General features: G+C 38.2%; 2 protein-coding genes across 14 annotated transcripts in view; one reads left to right on the top strand and one right to left on the bottom strand.

Annotated features, from left to right (window-relative positions):
• The first annotated feature begins 224 nt into the window (after window positions 1-224).
• On the top strand, window positions 225-16,930 carry NSUN7 (NOP2/Sun RNA methyltransferase family member 7). Its single transcript, XM_061471650.1, has 13 exons — window positions 225-380; window positions 698-1,048; window positions 1,454-1,512; window positions 3,391-3,521; window positions 4,700-4,852; window positions 6,102-6,285; window positions 7,812-8,022; window positions 8,664-8,807; window positions 9,378-9,479; window positions 10,031-10,148; window positions 13,447-13,564; window positions 15,120-15,769; window positions 16,783-16,930. Exons 2-13 carry the CDS (start codon window positions 739-741, stop codon window positions 16,847-16,849), a joined length of 2,247 nt encoding a protein of 748 aa, XP_061327634.1. The 5' UTR covers window positions 225-380; window positions 698-738; the 3' UTR covers window positions 16,850-16,930.
• A 773-nt stretch (window positions 16,931-17,703) lies between these two features.
• APBB2 (amyloid beta precursor protein binding family B member 2) overlaps window positions 17,704-22,083 on the bottom strand; it is a 116,015-nt gene continuing 111,635 nt past the window's right edge. For all 13 annotated transcript variants that reach the window (XM_061471472.1, XM_061471520.1, XM_061471511.1 and 10 more), the window contains one exon: window positions 17,704-21,949. In XM_061471472.1, the coding sequence (XP_061327456.1) occupies window positions 21,782-21,949 (168 nt within the window). In that variant the 3' untranslated portion in view covers window positions 17,704-21,781. The remainder of the gene's footprint in view (window positions 21,950-22,083) is intronic.

Genomic DNA, 22,083 nt, shown 5'->3' on the forward strand with positions numbered 1-22,083 from the left:
GAGCTTGAACAGGTGAATGCTGGCACAGCATGGGGCTTTCCATGGCTGCCTATTCCACCTCTGGGGAAGATAGGTTTTATTTTATTGCATATGCAAGATGTGTAGAAAATGTAAGTAACACAGATAAGCATATGGAGGATTGGATAATGTCTTCAGAGATGTCAGAATGGATTTCCTGCATTTAAAATTGTGCTGTTTAGGTAATATAGTAATTACTTTAACACCTATGGGATCTCTGTTATCCATTTTTAGGAACTGTTATGTAGTTTAGTGAACAAGCATGTGGAATTCTCTGCAACCCTTTTCAAGATGTTGGTCTTTGGAAGAGACAGTGGCTGCTTTGAAATTTCTGTAGTGGCTTTACTGAAGGAGAATTTCTAGTAAGAGATACTCTGTCTGCTTCTTTTTAGACACAAAGAATCAAATCTCTGCATATAGTCTGTTTAGGATCATTTATTAAAGCAGTGGCCTCTTGGAAATAAGTAACCAGTCTTTGTGTCTGCATTAGTGAAGATAAGCTATGACAACTATATATAAATACTATGTGTAAGATGATAGACATAGAAAGTACAGATGATATATGTAATAGAGCCTAAAAAAACCAAAATAAATTCTATTTAAGACCTGAAAATTAGGGGAAAAGTGTATTCTAGTGAAATAAAATGTCATAATTAAGTACAGACTTTGTTTTTTGCAGAGGCAGCAGGATTGTGACTTACACAATCGGCAACTGGAAAAATGCCTGAGCCTAATAATAACTTGCCTTTACATGAGGATATTATAAATGGTACTTCAGACTTGAGTGAAGTGAAAAAGCCAGATGAAAAAGAATCTGTTGTAAAAAGAACAATGACTCTGATTGAGAAGAATTGCTGTCACGACACCATATACATGAACGCAGCTAAGATTTTTCAAGGCATTCATACTGAAAAGGCTAAGGATAGAATGCTGGTGCGGTATGTGGGTGACTCAGCACCTCCCGTGCTGGCTTTTAAAGATGTGTGTTCCCAGCGTCTGTCTTATGAACTGGCTTTCAATGCTCTAAAATGTGAGTACAAAACTTTTCCAAGAATTGCCAACAGAAACGATGCAGCAGAGAAAATATGGCAGAACGGTGTTTAGTTTCTGCCTGACAGCATAGATCTTTTGTTAAAGATTTGTTGTTAAACCACAGGTTACTACTACTAGACTACTCATGTCCCTCAAATATTTAAATATCAACAAGTATCACTAGCATGTTGTGAAACCAAATGTTGAAACTCTGTATCTTTTCACAGAAAAGAATTACATGTATTTGGAGTTGCTAATGTTTGTGATTGAATTTGCCCTTAATTTTCATGATGTTTAAACTTTCAGCTTTTTATTAATAATTTTTAATTTTTTCTTTTCCTTCCACAGAATTTTGCAGATTTCATAGCATAACTAACTTGTCAATATTTTCTTTTTTTTGCAGATCAAGATCTTCTTGAAGAAATGCTGTTAGATAGTTGTGTCTACCCATGCCATTCAATAGTAAGTGAACATTTTTGTGAAGAAATATTTTTTAATGTAATTAGAATATTTTTTGAGAATTCTGCAAAATTCTTCAAACCACTTGTTTTGAACTATACGGTAGCCTCTGAAATATTGCTGAGCCTGACTAAAATATTGCTGCTGTTGTTGTCTGAAGAGTCCATCTCCAAGGTACTAGATATGTTGTTTGAGTTTCTTGTTGCATCTTACTGCTTCCAATGGAGCGGCTCTGTGGAAAGGGACCTGGGGCTCCCAGTGGACAAGCAGCTCAATATGTGTGAACAGTGTGTAGCTGCAGCTGAGAAAGCCAACAGGCTGTATTAACAAGGGCACCACCAGCAGCGATAAAGGAGTTGTTATCCCACTGTACTCAGTGCTTGTCAGGACACACCTGGAATACTGTGTTCAGATTATGCCCCTGCTATATAAAAAAGATGTGGACAGTCTGGAGGGGGTCCACACAAAGGCCACAAAGATGGTGAAAGAACTGGGAAGCTGTATGAGGGTTTCATTCAGCCTTGAGGAAAGAAGGTTCAGGGGAGACCTTATGACTATGTTGCAGCATTTAAAGGAACCACTGGGTAATGGGTACAAGAGGAAAATTTTTCACAATCAGCTAGAGGAATAATCTCCCCAGGGAAGTGGGTTCCACAATATTGGGAACTTTCAAGATTCAGCTGGACAAGGGGCTTATCTAGAACCTCCTTTTGCCAAGAAGGGTTGGACCAGATGGCCCTTGAGGTCCCTTCCAAGCTGGTATTCTGCGATTCTTCAAAGAAAGAAGGTAGGAGAGTGAACCATAATGATACTGCACTGTAATAGTTGCTAACTAATGTTGGCCATAAGCCAGTGCATGTCCATGTGCTTTCATTCCCAGCTGTGTCCCCTTGTGAGTAGTGAAGAAAGTCATGCTCCCTTCCTGTCCCTGGGAGTTGGAAAGCATGGAGCGAACCCCATCAGACAAAAGAATGCATTGCACCCATGTTTCATTTCCTAGGCAATGTACTGAATGCAAATATTGTACTGACAAAAGTTGGTCCAGTTTACTCTCCCAGTGTGCTTTCCTGCTTTGACATGAAAAGAAAATCCAGAGCTAGCAGAATAATCTGCTTCTGTCCCTTCCAGTTTAGTCTTAGATGCCTTTGAAAATTACAAGATGTTATTTGTGGAGATTGATGTGAGCAGGCAAATGATCTAACACACTGATTTTTGGCTTGTTTTTGTAAGGAAGTAAGGTAACATTTTTTTGGTAGTGTTCCCTGAATAACTTGAGTTTCCTAGCTAATTCCAGTCCTGTTTGTGAGAGGGTAGGAATTTTTATAGGCATAAGAACTGTAGGAATTTCATGAAAAGAGGTAGACAAAAGTGAGTTAAGTGCTGATAATTACTGTCCCTAACAGAGAAGATGTTCCCTGCTTTAAACATTTAGGCATGGGAAGGAGGTTCTACATATGTCCCAATTGCAGAATGATTGTTATAGCTGAGCTTATCGGTTGTTACACGCTGAACAGTCCCACAAGAGACAAATTGATAGGCAAAAGGCTTTTTTTAGCATAGCTATGCAAGGAACTGCTATAGGAGGAGAAAGTAATTTCAAGGTAACATTAAAAGCTATTAAGATAGGGTATATTATCTGTGTGTATGGAGAATGTTTTAATTTAGATAAGCTAAATTACTTTTAAATTGTATATTTGAATTTTTAAAAACCCTCAAATTTCAGTGTTTTACTAACTCTCCATAGGAATTATACTTAGAAATCAGAGTTTCATTGGAGTTTTTATTCTGCTGCTGACATGGGAGACTGCTGTTTGATATGGAACTTGTTGCAGAAGTTTGGCATGCTTTGTGTCACTTTATCCAGTTGCTTTTCTGTTGCAGCCAGATGAATTAACCAGCTTGCTTGTTGTGATGCTTTATGACCTACAAGACCGAAAGTTTCAAGCACGAGAGATTTCTGATGAAGATGAACCTGTAGCAGACGTTCGGAAAATAGAGCATTATCTATACAGGTATAGATGCAATAACATCTTTTTATTGATATATATTAGCAAAAATACAGACTTGTATAACCAGTACCTTTGTTAAAATAATTATTACAGACGTCTTTGATCTTAATTATTACAGAGGTCTCTTATCTTCAAATTTTGCAGGCTTTATTTTTATTTTTAATGAGAACCTAGTTTGGAGAGAAACTTTCGTGTTCCAATAGTTAAGAAAAATGTAGCTAACCGTCTTTCTGTTGTGAATTACTTTGCTAGGGTCTTATTTTGGAATTGCTGAAATTTTTTTATACAACTGGAGAAAAGAAATTCGATAGTAAACATTCATAACTATGTAACAGTCTCACGGTCATGGAATGGAATAACATCCATTTGTTTAGCAAAACTTCTATTATGAAACTTTGTTCTAATTTATGATAATAAATATTGAACAAACCAAATGATATATATGAAATAAGCATTTTAAGTAGTGTTCAAGTATTTCTTTTGTCAGTCTGTTGATAAACTCAACAGACATTTGAATAGAATTGTGTTGCTGCTGAATTTGGAATAGCCCCGAAAGTTCATAAGTGCAAGGTATTTCTGGAGGGCAGTAAGTAATATACCTTGACATCTAAAGTAGCTCACCAGCAATTTGTATTTACTTTGAATTATCATCTATCAAGATTATGCATAAAGACTGTGGAAAGAAAAGACTGGGAATATTTCCTCTGACATTTTCACATAATAATAATAATAGAACTGACTCCTGGTTGCCATCATCCTTGTGTTGTTTCTGTACAGATTTAGAGGGCAACTTTCATCAAATGCTCATTCTGCACATATATGTGTTTATATCTTCAAACATGCTAAAAAATTTGATGATCGTATCCCACAGGTTACAGTTCCAAAATGTGTCTGTGGGTTTTTTTTTCATAGTTGCCTGGGAAAACTGACATATTCACCTGTCATAATTCCAGTCTCATGCATTTAAGTGAAACAGTCTTAGCTATGTACTACTACCCTGCCTATACAGTTGTCTGGGGTAGAAAATGCCTCACTTGTATTTTCTGTAGCAGCTTGCAGAACGAGACCTCACTTTTGGTTTTTGTTTCCGAGCAAGACAGTAATATAATAGAAATCTTGCACGTTAATAGCTGATGTAAACTTGTATAAAACATACTAAACTTGTGACTATGTTTTTATAGTTTTAAGACCAAATTGGCAGCTGCACTGGCAAGATATCGCATCAAACATGATGCTCCTTCAATTGAATATGTTCTACCAGAAACCATACGTAAGCAGCACCAAAGGGCTTCTGCTTTACCGTTGTGTGTTTGGATAAACACATTTAAAATCAGGTAAGTTCCTTTAAGTATCATCTAATATTGATGTTTTTACATAGGAAGTGATATAGTTTGCTACACACTTGTTCTAGAATTTCCAGGTTATATATTACCAGTAATTTAACTTTCTTACATTTAGATTCTGCTTAGACCACTGACGTTGCATAATGTTTCTTTGTCCTGAACCCAGGACAAGTTTTTATACAGTGCAGTAATGGTATTAATGAACTGTAACAAGTTGTGAAACAGTTTTTCTTACTATTCTATTGTTTATGTGGGTCTTTCACTAATTAAATCAGAAAATAAAGTTAGAAAATACTATATGAGTGAGTAAACTGTGATGAAAAATAGAGAAAACTTCTTTAAAAGTGTGTTACTGTAAGCAATAATCTTGGCTAAGGGTGTTAAGACAGATACAAAACAAAATGTAGACTTGAAATAGAAAATACCCTTTAATAATCCTTATATTCAGTGGTTTACTATAAAGGTAACTATATATGTTTCCAGTTCTGTAGTAACTAATACATGAACCATACCAGGTTATCCTGATACCAGTTTTGTTAGACAGGTAATCCATAGATACGATTTTCAAGAATTTTGTTTTCATACTCTTGTCTTGGACCAATGTCCTGTGCTTAGGTTACAGGCTCTTCAAGATAGAGAATGTGTCTTACTCTGGTTGTGATTTTGCAGCCCTTAAATAAGACTGAACTAAAAGCTACTGCGTTAAATCTACATTTAATGTACCATATAAGCTTGTGGTACTGTCTGAAACTGCATGTCAGCAAACACGTCTTGTTGTATATGCCTTTAAATCTCTATGATATTCGAATTGCAAACCTCAGCATTTTTGCCTTCATTACATTTACACAAAGATTATTTCAGTTATCAGCCATTAAACTCATTGCAAGCTCGGCTAAATTGAAAGCAACTGAAAGAACTTAAGTATTTCAGCATAAATTTGCCACAGTGTCTCCTGAGCAATGGACATATGTTTTGATGCTTTGAATTGTCCTCTGGAAGCACGTATCTCTTTCTTAACTTATCATCAGACCTATTAACTTAATAGTTTCAAAACAGGATTTATATGCCTAAAATAGAGTGAATTCCCCTCTTGTATTAGGCAGTATTGCAATTATGTATGTGTAAGTATACGTATACACCCACACTAGAAAAATACAAGGCAAAAATCCATGTAATCAGTGTGAACTGTATTGCTGAAATAACTCTTGTATATTTAATGGCCAGAGTTGTATGTTAACAGCCTTGAAGATGTTTTCAGAGATTTGAAGGAGAAGGGATTCACAAAAGTTGAGTCTGTGTCAGACTTGGACCATTATACGTATGGTGTGGACCAGCACTGCGGTGATGTGTTGGTTTTTCCTTCCTCTTTTAAAGAAGAACTGCTTAATTTAGATCTTTTTGCAGATAGGAAACTCTTACTGCAGGTGAGTTGATGTCACCCTTGAATCACAGGATCTGCAAACTAATGTTTTACATTAGAATTAGGTTATGTATTGTGTGTCTGTCCTATTACAGGCAGCAACATAAGGTTTTGGACATTTTTTATAATTAGGAGGTTAGAAACTGTTTCACTTACTAAATTTAGCATGGAAATGTTAATGCTTATAATTGATAGCTACATTTGAGTTAGTGGAATGTTTTAAATTTAACCTTAAAAAATAAACATCAAAAGTTGTCAAAGAGGCAGTCTTACCACTGAAAATGTGAGCAAATTTTCTGTGTAACTCTATGTGATTTACCCCAGTTAGCAGCTAATGGTATGCCAATATTCTTTCTTCCTCTTCAATTGCTTATTTGTGATGGAATGATGACACCTCTTTGTATTTTGTGCAGCATGGTTCCTAAATCTCCGTAAGTCCCATTGGTCTTCTCCCTGACTTGCCATCATTAGGCTCTCCAGGCAAGACTGGTCAGAGGCTCCTGTTGTAGAGTGGTGGTTTGGAGTAACAGTGCAACAACATGCAACCACAAATAATCTGAAGTGCCTTGATGATCTTGATTACCTAGCAGAAACATTTCAAAGGGCATTTTCACTTGAGGCTTAGCATTTTCTGGAAATTCTAGCCTCAAAATGTATTACCCAACTTACAAAGTAATTCAGTATTCTGTTTCAGTATGTACATTTTGAATAGAAGATATACATACAGAAGAGAACTATATATGAGAGCCCCATAGGTCACAGGAACAAATTCTGAGTATTACTATTTAAGAATATTCAAAGTGAGGTGAGTAGAATGGTACTTGAATGCTGTAAGTGGATACGTAGACAAGGATGTGAATGTAAAGGTTTAGTGCTCCTCCCCTCCTCCCTTATCATCAGTATTTGCCAAGTTTAGTGCTAAACATATCTTCATTCTTTGACTTTTAAAGTAATTTGATGGGCATAATGTTTGATTTATCTCTCTTCATCACCTGTAGTATGACATCGTTTACTCTTGTTGAGGTCCCTGTGCTTTCTGAATTCAAATCTGCCTCTGTGTTGTTCAGATTGGTCTTTGATCTGTAAAGACTTCATTTCTCCCATAATTATTGTCAAGAGCTATGTTAATAGTTTGGTATTTCTCTGTAAAGCTGCCTTTGAGGATGAGTTCTGCATAATGTGGTCTGTGTCTCTTCTGGAGCTGGCTCTTGCTAGGGGTTCCTCCTTAAGGGGATGATACACACGTTCTTTTCACCTAGAGATATTTTGCTTTTGTATGCATTAGTTAGAATTAGATTATTTAAATTTAGTCCATGACTTTATAAGATGTTTGGGTTTATACTTTATTTAATTCTATATTAGCAGCTATCCCTGCTTAGTTTTTCTCCTGCCTTCTTTCCCATTTTATCCATTCTTTCCCATTCTTTCCCATGAAAACAATGAAATACTTTCCTAATTTGGAAAAGAAGGTTGGCATTCACAGAAACCAAATTAATTGGTGATACTTGATTTTGTGTCATTATTTTCCAGGATAAGTCTCGCAGCCTTGCTGTACACGCTGCACAGGCACAGCTGAATTCAGGTGACAACATTATAGTGGCTCATGTAGGCTCCCATCTGACCATTGCCCATTTGTCAGTGCTGACAAATCACAGCATGTCCACAGTCTTTGTTTGTGGTGTGAAATCTTCAGAAAAGGAAGCAGAGCTGAGGAACTTTTTCAGCCACATGGAATGTACAAGTAGGTTTTAAAACAGTTGGCATACATAAAGTATTTTAATACAGACATTTGTGATGCATATAGATATGGCATAATGTTATCAGAATTCGGAGATCCCTTGTTTGAGGATTTGGGGAGGGCAGTAAGAATTTATTTTTTGTCACAAGGTGAACTGAGAGCTCTTCAGCTACAATTAAGTTAATCAAAGGTTGCAGATTAACCATGTCATAGGCTCCTGAAGTATCGGGGTGAATTTTTCCACAGAAGTAGTTACTGTATAGCAGTTGGTGTAGGTGGTAGCTGGGAACTTTTGGGTCCATTTTTTTGGTGTCTTGGCTGTTGCTTTCAGTCTGATATCCACCTGTTTGAGAGTGTTAATCCAAAACATATGAACTTGTCCAGGTTACCCGGAGGACACAATCAGAACAAAATGCAGCCAGATTCTGGAATCCCATTAGCAGTCTTTTAAGTGGAAGATGCTAAGGTCTGGCTAGTCCTTCCATCTGTCTGAAATCAGTGGGGTACACTTAGCAGGATCTGGGTCTAGCAGCCTCTAGCTCTATGGAAGCCTGTGTAACACCACAGTCTGCTCACCTTTTGTTGCATTAAAATTAGGCAGCCTTGCTTGCATGTAGAATTGTGAAGTTTTTCCTTTCTTTCAGATATTCAGTTGTTACATGAAGACTTCACGGAGATTGGACCAACAGACCCAAAACTTCAAAAGGCAAAAGTTATTTTGCTGCTACCACAGTGCTCTGGACTGGGTGCTGGCGACCCAATAGATTTTATTTTAAATGAGCATGGAGGTAATTTTTGATACAATAGCTAGCTCATGCTTTCTGGTAGCAACAGTATTCAAGTATTGTGGTCTGGACATCATAACTGCCTCAGTAAATTGTTTCATGTTACAAAAAAACCCTGTCTTTATTTAAATTACTATAAGATGTATGCATTAAATAACTTGGATAATTCTGTGTGTCTGCTTCAACTTGATGGTACGAAGTTTGAGGGTTATTCTGGGGATCAGAGTGTATACAGCCTTTCTTTTAAAGTAAAAAGACTGTAGGCAGAAAACTTATTTCAAGATACCAATGTGTGTATGATTTTGCATTGACTACGTTCCTTTATTGACTGTTTGTATAAGTCTATTCACTATACAATTTTCATCAAATAGAAGCAAGAGGCACTAGTGATTACAGGTAAAGAGGGAAGGAAGAATCACTTAGGCACTCCTTGGTATTGTTAATTTGTAAAAACTGCCTTTCCAATGCACCAGGAATAAACCAGGTCTGTTACCAAAGCATTTTTTTGCAAACAGCTGAATTTAAGACACTAGTACAAGTTGCAATAATAAATTCACAACTCTTTGCATTTAGATGCAGAATTACTAAAAGACCTTTTCCGGGGAACTGTAGCCAAGGATAAACTCAGTGTTCTTGCTGAAAGGCAGCTTAATGAGTTGATTCATGCAATGAAATGTAAGTGTGCCAGCTCTCCAGTTTCTGGGAAGACCTCGTACTTTCAATTCCATTGTGCTATCACCAGTTTTTCTATAGGTAAAAATACACTGATAACCCTATTAGTTAACAGTAAGTCTATAACTAAAACCCCTAAATGGTGATCTCAAGTCTGAAGGTGTTTCTGTGGCCTAGTGTTCACCAGACATTAGTACAGAAATCTGTAGCATTGTGTAGAGAACCAGCTTACTGGCTTAGTCATACTCTGCTCTGAAAAAGTTGTAAGTGTAGCCTGACACCCCCCCTGCGTGCTGCCACTTTCTTTTCCCCTCCTTTGGTAGCTGTGTGAAAAAACTGGATATTGCTTAGAATTTGTGCTGAAATCCACAAATATTTGAAAAGATTTTTATTATTAAAACCCACTAGAAACTGAATACCGATGGGTGCGGGAGGATGTATTTTATGGGTAGAAGTGACATACAAGCATAAATTTTTGTGATGCTTTCAGTCCTCACTAAACCACCGTGTGTATGGAGAATTTGAACTGTGGAAAAATCTTGTTTGTTTTGTAGTTAAGGAAGTACAAGCTATTGTTTACTGCACTTGTTCAGTTTACCCAGAAGAAAATGAAAGAGTAGTGAAGAAAGCACTGGAATCTGAAGTGGAAGGAGATAAAGTACAACCATATAGGTATGGAATGAGTTCTGTGTGTGGAAAATTACAGCATCACTTTAAATTGTAGCATAATTCTTAACCTAGACTTATCTGTCTTGCATAAGATTAACATTTAAAATAGTTTTTTTCTGCCTCTCATTCATCCTTTTGACTTTTTCATGTAATCTATTTGTTCATCTGAAATCAAGATGGGAGAAAAGCATCACTAGTTGGAAATAACGTGGCAAGCTTCTGCCAAAGCTATTGCTTTGTCCTATCAGTATTCAGAGTATGAAGCTAGTTTAAGTTAAAATGGAGACTAGAAGTTGGGGGACTTGCTAGCATGCTTTCAGCTTCTGACCCTGAATGATCAGTTTCAAAGGAAAAAGAAATTATATCTTACAATTTGAGAATAACACAGAAAAATAAGAACCTCTGCTGTAGGAATGTTCATCCTTGTATTTAGACAAATGATTTTTTTTGGGGGGGGGGGGGGTAGAGGGACCGACACACAACCAGTTACAGTAAGAGAACATCCTGTGCAACCATAATAAATAGTAATATATATGAAAAAATGTGATGTATACTTTATATGGAGTTAAACCTGTGAGCTGCTACCCATCAGATGGAGCAGTTGTTAAAAGACTGATGGATACTGCCTGGATTTTCCTTTCAGTCATAGTAGATAAACACAAAACAGCTGGCACTTTCTTGCACATAGAGATAATAGTTGATTACAGCATGCAGGTTAAAAGCGTTTTATGTTGCCGAAAGCACAGGAGAGCAATACTATATATTTAGATTTTCTATTATCTTAGCTGATGTTAGTGACCTGGCTATTGTAGGCAAAGCTTCTGTGGTTAAAGTATCATTAAATGCAGTTACATTTCACATGATTAAAATGGTAAATGTTAGCTATGGCCAGTCCAGAGAATTTTAAAAAGAGGTACATTATGTGTGATGTTAAGATACAGTACAACAGAATGCATCTTTCTTGCGATTCACTGATAGGAAAGAGTAGCATGTTTGAATTTTTATGCCAAATGGATGAAATCAGGGTATGTCTTGCCAATGATGCTACACTACCCCAAAAGCATTTATGGATTCTTGCTGTAAACTCTGTTTTCCTCTGGGATTTGAAATCTTGTCAAGTCTATCATGTCTTGATCTATATGCAGCTACTATTCTATGGGAAGAACTAGGGTGACCTTGGAACAGAATGGTCTCTGTATTATTTGAACACAAATAACACATAAATTCATGCTATGTGTAACAGTATGTGTATTAAAAAAAAGACTGTGATTTTTTCCCCCCCCTGGAGTTTTAATTTTTTTTTTCAGAAAAATTCCTTATGTCTAAAGACCTCACCTCCCCCAAAAAGACAAACCAAAATCTAGCCCGTGTTTTGAAGAAACAGCATGAAACTTGTCAAACCACCAGATGATACTTTAACCTTCAAATACAAGGCATTCTCAGATGGTAAGAAAGGGAGAAAAAAGCTATAGTAGGATTCTTGCAGACCTGAGCAGATTTGTGGCTGAAGACTCAATGACCTTCATAAATAACAATTCCAGATTTGGTTCCTCCTCCAGTGCCCTGCACGCAGCTTGGATGTTCTCATGAGTAATTCTTGCTACAATAAAGCTTCTGGTAACCAGCATAAACAGAGCAGTAATACAACACCATAAATAAAATATATCATTTGATTATGCTTAAGATGAAAGCTCAAGCTGTTTAAGATGCATGTACTGCTTATGACAGTTCCCTGTACACCTTCCTTGGAATTAATTAGATAAATTATTTGACTAAAAGCATGCAGGATAGAATTAAAAACTCGGTTGCAGAATTACGAACCCCTGTGTTAACAGTAGTGTCTTTGAGAGGCAAGTTATACTAATAAAACATCCTGTGTGGTCATCACAAAGTTACTTAATATCAATTTTCCAAGAAAGAGGAAAGCTTTCAAGAAACTCTTACACCAGTTGTGCTTGTTATGTCTTTTGGACTTAACTCTGCTGAGTGCTGAACAAAGTGGTGTTGAACAAAACAAGGCTGTGCTGGAGTGGGGTCATACAGTTGGCCTTCAGGGTGTGAAATCGCAAAGGTAATTTCAGATGTACCCCCTGTCTAAGCTGAGCTTACCTTAAGGGATGTGGCAAGCAGTTTATAGCAAAGGCCTTACCTTATGTAAAGGTACACACTGCAAATGTGCATGTAGACAATTGAAATCATTCATGCATTTCCCTTTGGCCTGTCCAATTTCTGCATCAATTTTCACGGTTAGACCATCCGCTAAAGGGATTCCTGGTAACAGTAATCTGTTTATGTCAATCAAAGTAAAGATTATCACTTTCTTGTATTGAATCACCTGATCTAAAAGCAAAAATCTCCTGTGTGTCCTCGGACAGAGTTTTATTTAGTAATACAAGAAGGATGTTAGCCTTGTAGTGTGTTTTATCAAGTTCTGAGGGACATAAGCAAAATCAGGTTACGGTGAAAACTGGAGAACAAACAGTTTTGAAGACTTCCCCTTAGAAATGGACAAGCCAGATGAGTCAGCGTATTGCTTACAAACATTGAATGTGTTTCTCTGAAACCACCTTAGAATAAAACCCTATCTGAAGAGGATCAGTGGAGCACTGAGGGGCTGTATCTTACAGTCCTCAGCAGTGCAAAGAGGAAGAGGTAGTAATTGCATCAGGACATTTTGATAGCATTTTTCTGTACTGAAACAGCTTAGTACTAGTTCAGCTGCTTTACAGGCCAGGTCCTTGTAACAGGTAGGGACTACTGGAATACAGGGGAAATATGAGAGAAAGCTAGCCTTCCTTCCTCCCTTCCTTCCTCACGGATGCCCTGCAAAACTCAATTGTTAAAAATAGGCAAGTTTTCCTCAACTAAGATTTTTAGCTTAGGTAGATAGTTCTGATAAGCATAGAGTTAATTCAAAGTTAACACCTCTACAGTTTCTTGTGTACTGCTTAGTGTTTTCAGAGCATTTCCCAATTTCATAGACAACTTGATAATCCAGTAATTGCAAACCTGAGAAAGAACAAGCTTGTTAATTATGTTTGTACATATTTATTCTCTGGTGGTTAATACTTAGTTATGGGAAAAAGTTAAATGGGAATTATTGGAAAACATGGGGAAAAAAAACAGTTCTAAAAAGATTAATTCTCATGTCTGTCTTAAATTGCAGTTTTTAAAAGTGAAGATAGGCAGCACAAGATTGTAACTGAAAGATGTAATTTGGAAATTAGTTTTACTATATCTTGTTTATTTCCTTTCATAGCTTTCAATATTATTTTATGGTCATTTGTTTATTTTTTTACAGGCTTATTCCTCCTGTTTTTGATACTTGCTCTGATTCAGATGCTTCCACTGAACCTTTTTTCAAAACAGAGCCATCAGAAATCTCCAGTGGCTGCTTTCTGGCTGTTCTGGCAAGAGAGGTAAGCTAAGAAAATTACCACCTAAAGACTTCACAGAAATAAAAGAACAGTGCCATTTTCCACAAACGAATATATGAAATTGAACATAAATAAATCCTGGCTGTTCTTTAGTTGTCTTAAGAATGAAGAATAGGCAAGCAGTTGAAATGTGCCCACCTTCATACAGTTTTACGCTGAGCACAGCTTTCCAATATGTGCCTTTTCCTTTGGAGCTGTTCGTGATCAGAGCAGTTTCCCAGTCAGTGTTAGGAACACCTAGAGGAAACGTATGGTTGCTGTTACACCTTGCAATGAAATAACCAGCTTGATTAGACTCATAATAAATAGTAACTAGCAAAGTTATTTGTTACGTCTGTATGTGTCACCCAGCTCTTCCAGTATCCAAGCAGACAGTGTCACTGTAGGGATAAAGACTTCGTTATAATTTGAGTAACATAGGTATGAATATGTTTCCTTCTAAAACTGAGGCATATGCAAAGGCAGGGGGCTTTTGCTGAGTATATTTAAAAGTCTTGGCATGTTTCCTGAGAAAAGGCCTTAAAGAGCTAGTCTGCATCTCCAAGCATCACCATCTTCCTCTGGTGTCTGAGAAAAGCAGGACTTTTTTTCACTGAAAGACGAAGGGGGGGATAATTAAATTTCATTGAAAATTAAAGATATGAGATCCTATTTAGTTATTTGTACCACTTCTGTCATGCTGCAATTACACTGCTTGAAAGCAGCATGTGTCTTGGGGAAAATGAGATGTTATTAAGAGAATCAGACATGAAAAGCCTTTTAAGTTATCTATTACTCATCTCTTTCTTTTCAATGAAAAATACTTTTTTGAACCTGGCTGAGCTACTAAGTTTTAGTTAATCATGCCATGTACCTCTGTTTACCGGACTGCCTCCCTCCAAATAAACACTTTTGTTTCAGGCAGCTAATTTGAGTTGGTTTTTAGTCAAATTCTAGTGCACAGAAGCAATTGCTCCTATGGACAATTTTTAGGTGATTCTGGAAATTAACATTTTCTGCAAGGCAGAAAATATGTACTTAGAATTTAAACTGAAATTTCTGGTTTACAGTAACCCTCTTCTTGGCTAGTTGTAAATAGTTTCTTCCCCATTGCTTCTCTTTAGATACTTGGATGTTGACCTGGTTCCTAGTTAATCTAGTTTAAGAGTTCCTTGCTTTTGTAGTATGTGCAAGGATTTTCATTATCATTAAAATTATTAATGTTTAATATTATTGGTAATATTTCTGTATTTTAGTAACTACTTCTGATACACACTTTTATGTACATGCACGTTATTGCAAACACGTCACAGACGAAGTCAGTGTGGGAGACATGTGGCATGAAGTCAGAATTCAGTTGCCCCTCTTCAGGCCTGTAAAGGGCAGGGTCTCTGAAGAGCAACTGCTCAGACATCTCTTTACACAACAGTCACATCCTTAATTTCCTGAATAAATAGTCTGGTTAGCGTTTATCACGTGTGTCATCCTGCTAGGTTTCTCATGGAGTCTGCAGCTCTGTGTTGTGGCTTAGATTCATTCTTTCCTTTGAATTTTGCAGAAAGATTCTTCTGAAAATCTGTCTGCTGAAGACATTTTGGGTCAGACTGCAGCAAAAGGACTACTAGATGGCATTCTTGTAGAAAAAACAAAGAAAGGGGGAAAAAAGCAGAAAGTAACACAACTTACACGTAATACTGTTGCTGGTGGTGTAGAGCCAAAGACTGCAGAGCTCCTTCACCGTCAAACTGTATCTAATATTAAGGCTGAAGTTGCTGTGTCTAAAGCAGTCAGTAACATACAACAGAAGAGTGTGAGCCGAACAAAAAGCAATGTTCAGCTGAAGAAATCCAGCCACCCCATTTCAGTCAGATCTCTGCCTAAAGTGCTGAAGCACACACGTCCATTGTCACCTGTGGGCAAGGCCTATGGCAGGCAGACACCTGCTAGAAAGGCACATGCAGAACACAAGCGGATTGTACTGAAGCCTGCAAAAATTATGTTTCCTCCAGTGGCAATGCCATACCTAAGTTCACAAGGAAACGAAGCTGGGATATCAGCTCATCACTGCTTCCACTGCTGGAGTGGAGCAAACAGTTTCCATGGCAGGGTACTTCTACCACCTCTGTGTAAAACAGTCAGGCCAGCTGTGCTTCATCCTCGACCATGGATGCAGGGATCTTCACACATTGCCCTGCCTTTATACAGAAGGTAAAGATTCCTGTATGTATTAATACACTTCTTGCTATATACTTTAAACTAGCATGTCAAAACATACATACCCCCCTCAGCTGCACAGATCTGTAGCAATACTCAATTTCAAATTGTTTTTTTTTTAAAGTGAGACTGCATTTTTTAAGTGACTATTTCTCTTTACAAGTACTAGGCACCATTTAGACTCTGACACATGGAAACTAAGCCTTGCATAGTGAACCAGTTAGCTCAGCTTTAGTTCTAAAACTAGATGTGAACTTTGGTACAGGCAACTGGCCAAGTGCACTAAAGCTCATGCACAGGTCTTCTACTACTTACTCCCTTGGTGTCTACTCAGCTGTGCCACAAAATCCTAACACTGAAAACTGGACAAAATATTCTCATGCTAAAAATACGGAATAATCATAATGTCATGTCAGACGATGTCACAGCTCGTAAGTGCTTTTCACAACTTAAGCATCTCTCAGTTGAAAAGAGCTGCTACTGTCCAAGTAAGTTATTTTTGTAAGTGTTACTGCAAGCCACTGAATAATGACAACACAGAGTGGCTTGTCTCTGGAAAGAGCTGTGAGCTTCTAACCTGCTCCCTCTTGCTAGCAAATATAAAATACCTGTAAAGTATTCACAACTGACTTCTAATCTGAGCAGAGGATAAAAGGGACACTCAGAGATACTTTTAATTATAGTATGATTTCCTATTAAACAAGGACAGAATAAAGAAGGAAAATGACAATCAATGATGGAATGACAGTAAGAGGAACCTCGGGAATTGTATTTAGAAGTGTAGAAATGAAACAAAGACAGCAGAGCAATATAGAAGGGCAGAAGTTGCTGTGGCCCAGAAGAGAAATTTTCCTCAAGGCAATCATTTAAGATAGTTGACAGAAGCGCTGCCAGTAGTGTCAGCACTGTGGAATGGAATCTTAACCAATGTGACATACAAGTCTCGATTTATACCCATCCACAGAAAACATTTTAACGTATCTATTTTTCTCCCTCACCTACACCAGTCAACGTAGCTGGATCAGCTCTACCTTCACAGGAAAGGATGTGAATGATACTACACCGGCAGTGTAACAGCTGCTTCTTGCTCTTCAGATGCATACCCTTGCATTGCTGAATCAGTGAATATTTCTTCTAGCATTTTAATTGGAGCCAGCTGTCCTATTCAGAGGCATCCATCACCTACTGCATATCCCTGTGCTCCTTACCTGTTCCAATAAAAGGAAGAACCCTGCTCTTGTTTCCATCCAACCAACCATCTTAGAGGAGGAGACATTCTACATGTTGGATAAAAGGAATGGTCAGCAAGATTTTGGTTTATTTTTTCAATATGGTTGTTAAATGCTTAAAATATACTTAGAGATTTTGCACTTAGAGCACAAAAGTTTTTGAAAATCAAAATCTGTATCATTCATTATCAAAAAGAATTAAAATTACTCATAAAAGAACACACCTGTGTCTGATGACAGAATTTCTTGGATACTTACGTAATGCGCATCATGGCATCCACCACCTGGTCTCTTCTTGCTACCAGGAGTTTACATCTTTGGAATGTCAGAGGCTGAACCTCTGAGTATCTTGATGTCTTGTCAAGAAGATCAGAGCAGGGCAGTGGAGATTTTGGCTCTGCAGGTCAGGAGCTTGCTTTGCAAGCACCAAATATCACACAGGAGCAATGTCTTGAGATGGCTTGTAGGCAGAAGCCTGTATGCTCAGTTGACTTTTGTCATCTGACTTGATGACTTTTTACAGTGAAACTGCACCTTTTGTCAGTAATATTCTGTAATACAATTGTTATTTTCAACTAGAAACTGTTGATTTAGCTTTCCAGAGAAAAAAGTGTCCATTGTTCCACCACTGCCTCTAAACCACCGGTGTGTTCTTCCCTCCCCATAACCACAATTTAGAACCAGTAACAGTTGAGACCATTGTTTTATGCAGCTAAATTTATTCTCAGAACAGATTACATTTAGATGTGGAGAAGTGGTCAACAGCAGGGAAAATTGTCCTTTTTGCTGTCAGTCACGTGCTTTACGTAAGACTGAGCTCTGCTCATAAACAGTGGGTGCATTTTCTTCTTTACCGTTGTTAAAACAAGTCAGACCTGCTTTCACTGACTGTACAGCACAAGTTTTAGCAACGTATTGAACCTTCCCAAGAAAGGAGTGCTGGGTTAATGGTAATGCTGAAAGGCTGAGCCCCTACTAGCTGTTGAAATAAGGAAGTTCTCTTTGCCATGGGTGACTTATGACAGTTTTAGATCTCTAGTTAAATGATTTATGAAATGCTTGATAAAATTAAAAGGGATGTAGAACTCTTAGTGACACAGAACTATTGGATATTTCCATAGGTTTTGGTCCTCTGTCACGGAGGGGCGTATTATTTCTGTGGGTACAGGTGGCTGCCCATCAGGTACATCACAAAACCCTCCTTCTACTGCAACTGGAATCTGTGCCCTTCCATGCAAGTTTCTGCTATTCCCATTCCACCCTACTGTGGGTGGCCTCTGCAGCCTTACATCTCCCACACGCCCTTGCTCCCCTTCAAATGGAACAGTAAGTGGCTTAAATAAAACCTACAGCCAGCACTGTGGATTTCAGAAGAACGGCTTTTATCTTGTAGTCGTTGACTGTGAATATAAATCTCCTTGCTTCTGCAAGTGAGCTCGTCAATGACATGACTGATGTGATACCTACCTCTAACTTACTACTTGCATTGAAAAAAAAATTAAGGAATTAGTTTTGCTTTACATGATTTTTCTACAGACTTCAATAAAAATGTGACTACAAATAATTACAAAGCCTGCCTTTTTTAGGCAACCTATAGTATACAGAGTGGAGAATGTTACAAGAGCACGTCCAGTAAAGACAATACATCAACATAACAATGCAGGATATTTCAGTAAAAATAGAATAAATAAAATAAAAATATTTTAAGCTGTATTTAACAGGTTAATTTAGAATATGGCATCAGACATACAAGGCATAGTGAACACGGCTGCCGGCCTACGGAACCACTAGGGATTATAAAAAATGCATAGATAACTGTAGGGTTGCTGCAACATTGACTGAACCAGTGGCAGTTGCTCAAACACACATCCCAGACAGACTTTTTGGCCATGGTAAAGACTGTTGTACTATATTGTTTGACAAAAGACAAGGAGTGTTGCAGTGTTACGCTGGTTCTGCAAACATCTAGGCGTGTATTTAATCTTTTGGAGAATATGGAGTTCTACTGAAGCAAAAAGGCCGCATACAGTCAGATAGTTAAGCATGCTACTGAAGTGTTGGCAAAATCAACATTTTCTGAACAGACACAAAACTCAAAACATACATTGGCAGGTGACCTATGGCATTTCAAATCCCCTTCTGTCTTCTCTTCAGCCCTTCCTGCAATGGCACCCTTTGCCAGTGAAAGCAACTGGGATGGTGGTAGCCTTGACAACCCCGATGCAGAACTACCTCTATGCTACTCTTTGCTAAGTGTTGGTTTTGTTTAAAGAGAGTCCAGATCTCTCTTGGGGAGAATCAGCACGGTGCAGATACAAGTACAAAGTTTAATTCTGTGGTTTAAAATTCACTGGTGTAGAACAGTTGCGAATCCCAAATCCTGGCTGGAACTTTAAAAAGACACTGTCAAATTATTTTCTGTAATTTAAAATAAACTGAAGCCAACATCTGAATTACTAGCACAATGGTAAATAAAGGAAGTTTTATCTCTCAACTTCATGGTCCTATCCAGAGGTATGGTGTTTGCCACCACATCTGGATGTGCGTCATGACCACACCTGGTCATGAGGGGAAGTGAGTTTTTACCCTGCTCCCAGCAGGCATCATTGGGATCAACACTAGAAACTGAACAAGCATGTGTGTAACCTGCCATCTCCATGCTTCACAACCTGGCCTTATGGTCAGTTTAACCTCTGGTACTGCTGAAGTGGGGTTGTTGGCATCCCCTCACCTCAGCTCTCCCTGCCTGGCATATGCAGCTACTCCCCCAGCTGACCAGCAGCGGAGCCAGTGTGGACAGGGGAGCAGCAATGGGAGCCCTGGGAGGGAAAACAATTGCTTCAGCGCCCAGGGTGCAGAACTGTGCTCATAAGGAGATGAGAGATGGGTGGAGATCAGCTCTTCAGGGGGTGTTCTGGAGAGCTAAATTTAATTACAACTAACAGTTGCATAGCTAGCCTTAGCTGACACGTGCTCATACATCATGCTGAGCTTTGCTTAATTATTTTTCCGTATTGAAAAACTGCAGAAATTTCTTGAATCATCATTCTTTCCCCTTTTGTTCTTACGTTGCTTTGGCCCAGATGTTGCCATTAGTTTTTTTAAACAAGGAAATAAAATGTTATTTTATATCAGTTTGTTGCATAGTAAAATAAATAAACACAGCTTTTGCAATGACAACCTTGCCAATGTTCTTTTAAAATTAAATGACCAGATTTGTAGACCTGGGAGGCAGTTACAGTCTGGAACATCTTTCTAGATGGAGGCAAAACAGTTTTAATGCTAGTTAAAAACACCTTTACTGTTCCATTTCCAAAATTTGTACCAATCTGCAGGTCAAGACAGAAGATGGCAAAGGGAGAGACTCAAGATGCGTGACTGCATTTGAACATCCACCTGAGGTACACTTTTGAGGGGCAACACTGGGCTGGCTTTGTCAGGGCCTGCGGAAGTGTGTAAGTCAAAGCAATTATAAGAAGCCTGTGGAGCAAAGCATGAAATCAGGTTTTATGTTTATTTATGCTCCATCCCTGGCAGTGTTCAAGGCCAGGATGGACAGAGCCTTGGGTGAAATGGTTTAGTGTGAGGTGTCCCTGCCCACGGCACGGGGGTTGGAACTAGATGATCTTAAGGTCCTTTACAACCCTAACTATTCTATGATTCTATGTACCCCCTGAAGCACTATCCTGTTAGAAAAAACTCTCTCCTTATTTTGTCACGAGAGTATTAAAAAGAGATTTCATGGAATTCTGTAATTGACAAGAAACACAACTGATTTTTCTGAGGTGTGTTCAGCATTCAGCAACAAACTGAGGGGAAGGGGGAACTGTGCAACCAGATGCTGAATTGAACATTTCATCTAACACTTGTATGGAAAAGGTTTGGAATAGTTTAGTCCCTGTAAGAGTTGTAAGACAATAAAATTACAGGCTAGTTCTTTCTTACTCCTGATTGGTTTGAGCCCTGTGTGAAAAAAAATGGTATTTGTGATGAATTGATGGCAGATTTAGGAGAATAAATTTAACAGCCAGCAGTTGCATTTGTATGTTTAAAGCTGAAAAGCTTCAGTAGATCACCCTGCAACTCAGTCACTGAAAACTCTTCTGGATTTTTCAGCATTGCTTTAGTATTAAGCACAATTCTTCTCTAAGACCATGATGTATAACTGGGAGATGAAGTAATGACACCATGATTCAGAAGCATGTCGGGGAGTTATTAAAGTAGTTGCTAGACCAATGCTGACAAACAATTTAAAACTGACAGGTGTAGTTCTGTAAAAAATAAAACTTGGTATTTAATCTACAGTAATTCAATGGTAGCTAACACTTGGTACCTACTCCAGTGTTGAAAACAGAGCAAAGTGCTGTAGGAGTTAAGATTGGTTTGTGACAAATTCAGCTCAAGACAGTGAAACTAGCAACTTGGGCATCATTCACTCCAAGGACTTTAGCATGAGTTCACTGGGAGGGACGTGGCCATATTCTTTTTTTTTGTGTGAGTTTAGGTAACGTTCATGTATTTACAATCAAACAGACCTTCCATTGTTCATGGTGTAACTCACTGACAGCAAAAAAATTATTCATGCTTCTTTTCATATCACACGATGGTGGCAAGAACGAGAACATGCTTGTCTAACATTGCTTCGATAAGGATAAATTCTCTGAAGACAAAGCATCAGCAATTTGAAATGGAAGGCCAGACAATGTCAGTTCACTTTCCTTAGTATAGCTAATGTTATCTTCAGTTAAGGGTTAGGAGGCTCTTTTCTCTGGCGCAGCTACGGCATCTCAGTGACCGGGCGTTTCTGTTTCAAAGTGTCAATGAGGGACAACACTCCTCGCTTTACGTTGGTTGTAACTCTTCTAGTCACGGAGTCTGCAGGAGGTGGGGGTGGTCGCACTTTCTGTGAGGGAGGTCTGGCTACTAAGCACTTCTGATACCGCAACTGCAACAAAGCAGAAGCATCCTGCAGTCCTTACTGCATCCAATACTTTCACACACCATTCAAAATACACTCCTAGTACTTTCTCATTAAATGTAGTCAAATCTCCATTCCGGTTGTGACAAACAGCCCAGCTA

This window comes from Pezoporus flaviventris, unplaced genomic scaffold (assembly GCF_033815535.1).
Source record: "Pezoporus flaviventris isolate CSIRO_AGI_PZ_B2104156 unplaced genomic scaffold, CSIRO_AGI_Pfla_v1 ptg000002l, whole genome shotgun sequence".
NCBI classification, from domain to species: domain Eukaryota; kingdom Metazoa; phylum Chordata; class Aves; order Psittaciformes; family Psittacidae; genus Pezoporus; species Pezoporus flaviventris.

Excerpts from the sequence above, each read along its gene's own strand:
- NSUN7 (XM_061471650.1), top strand. The coding sequence starts at position 739 with ATGCCTGAGCCTAATAATAACTTGCCTTTACATGAGGATATTATAAAT. Across the intron at positions 6,286-7,811 it reads ATAGGAAACTCTTACTGCAG|GATAAGTCTCGCAGCCTTGC; the intron begins GTGAGTTGATGT and ends ATTATTTTCCAG. Across the intron at positions 8,808-9,377 it reads TATTTTAAATGAGCATGGAG|ATGCAGAATTACTAAAAGAC; the intron begins GTAATTTTTGAT and ends CTTTGCATTTAG.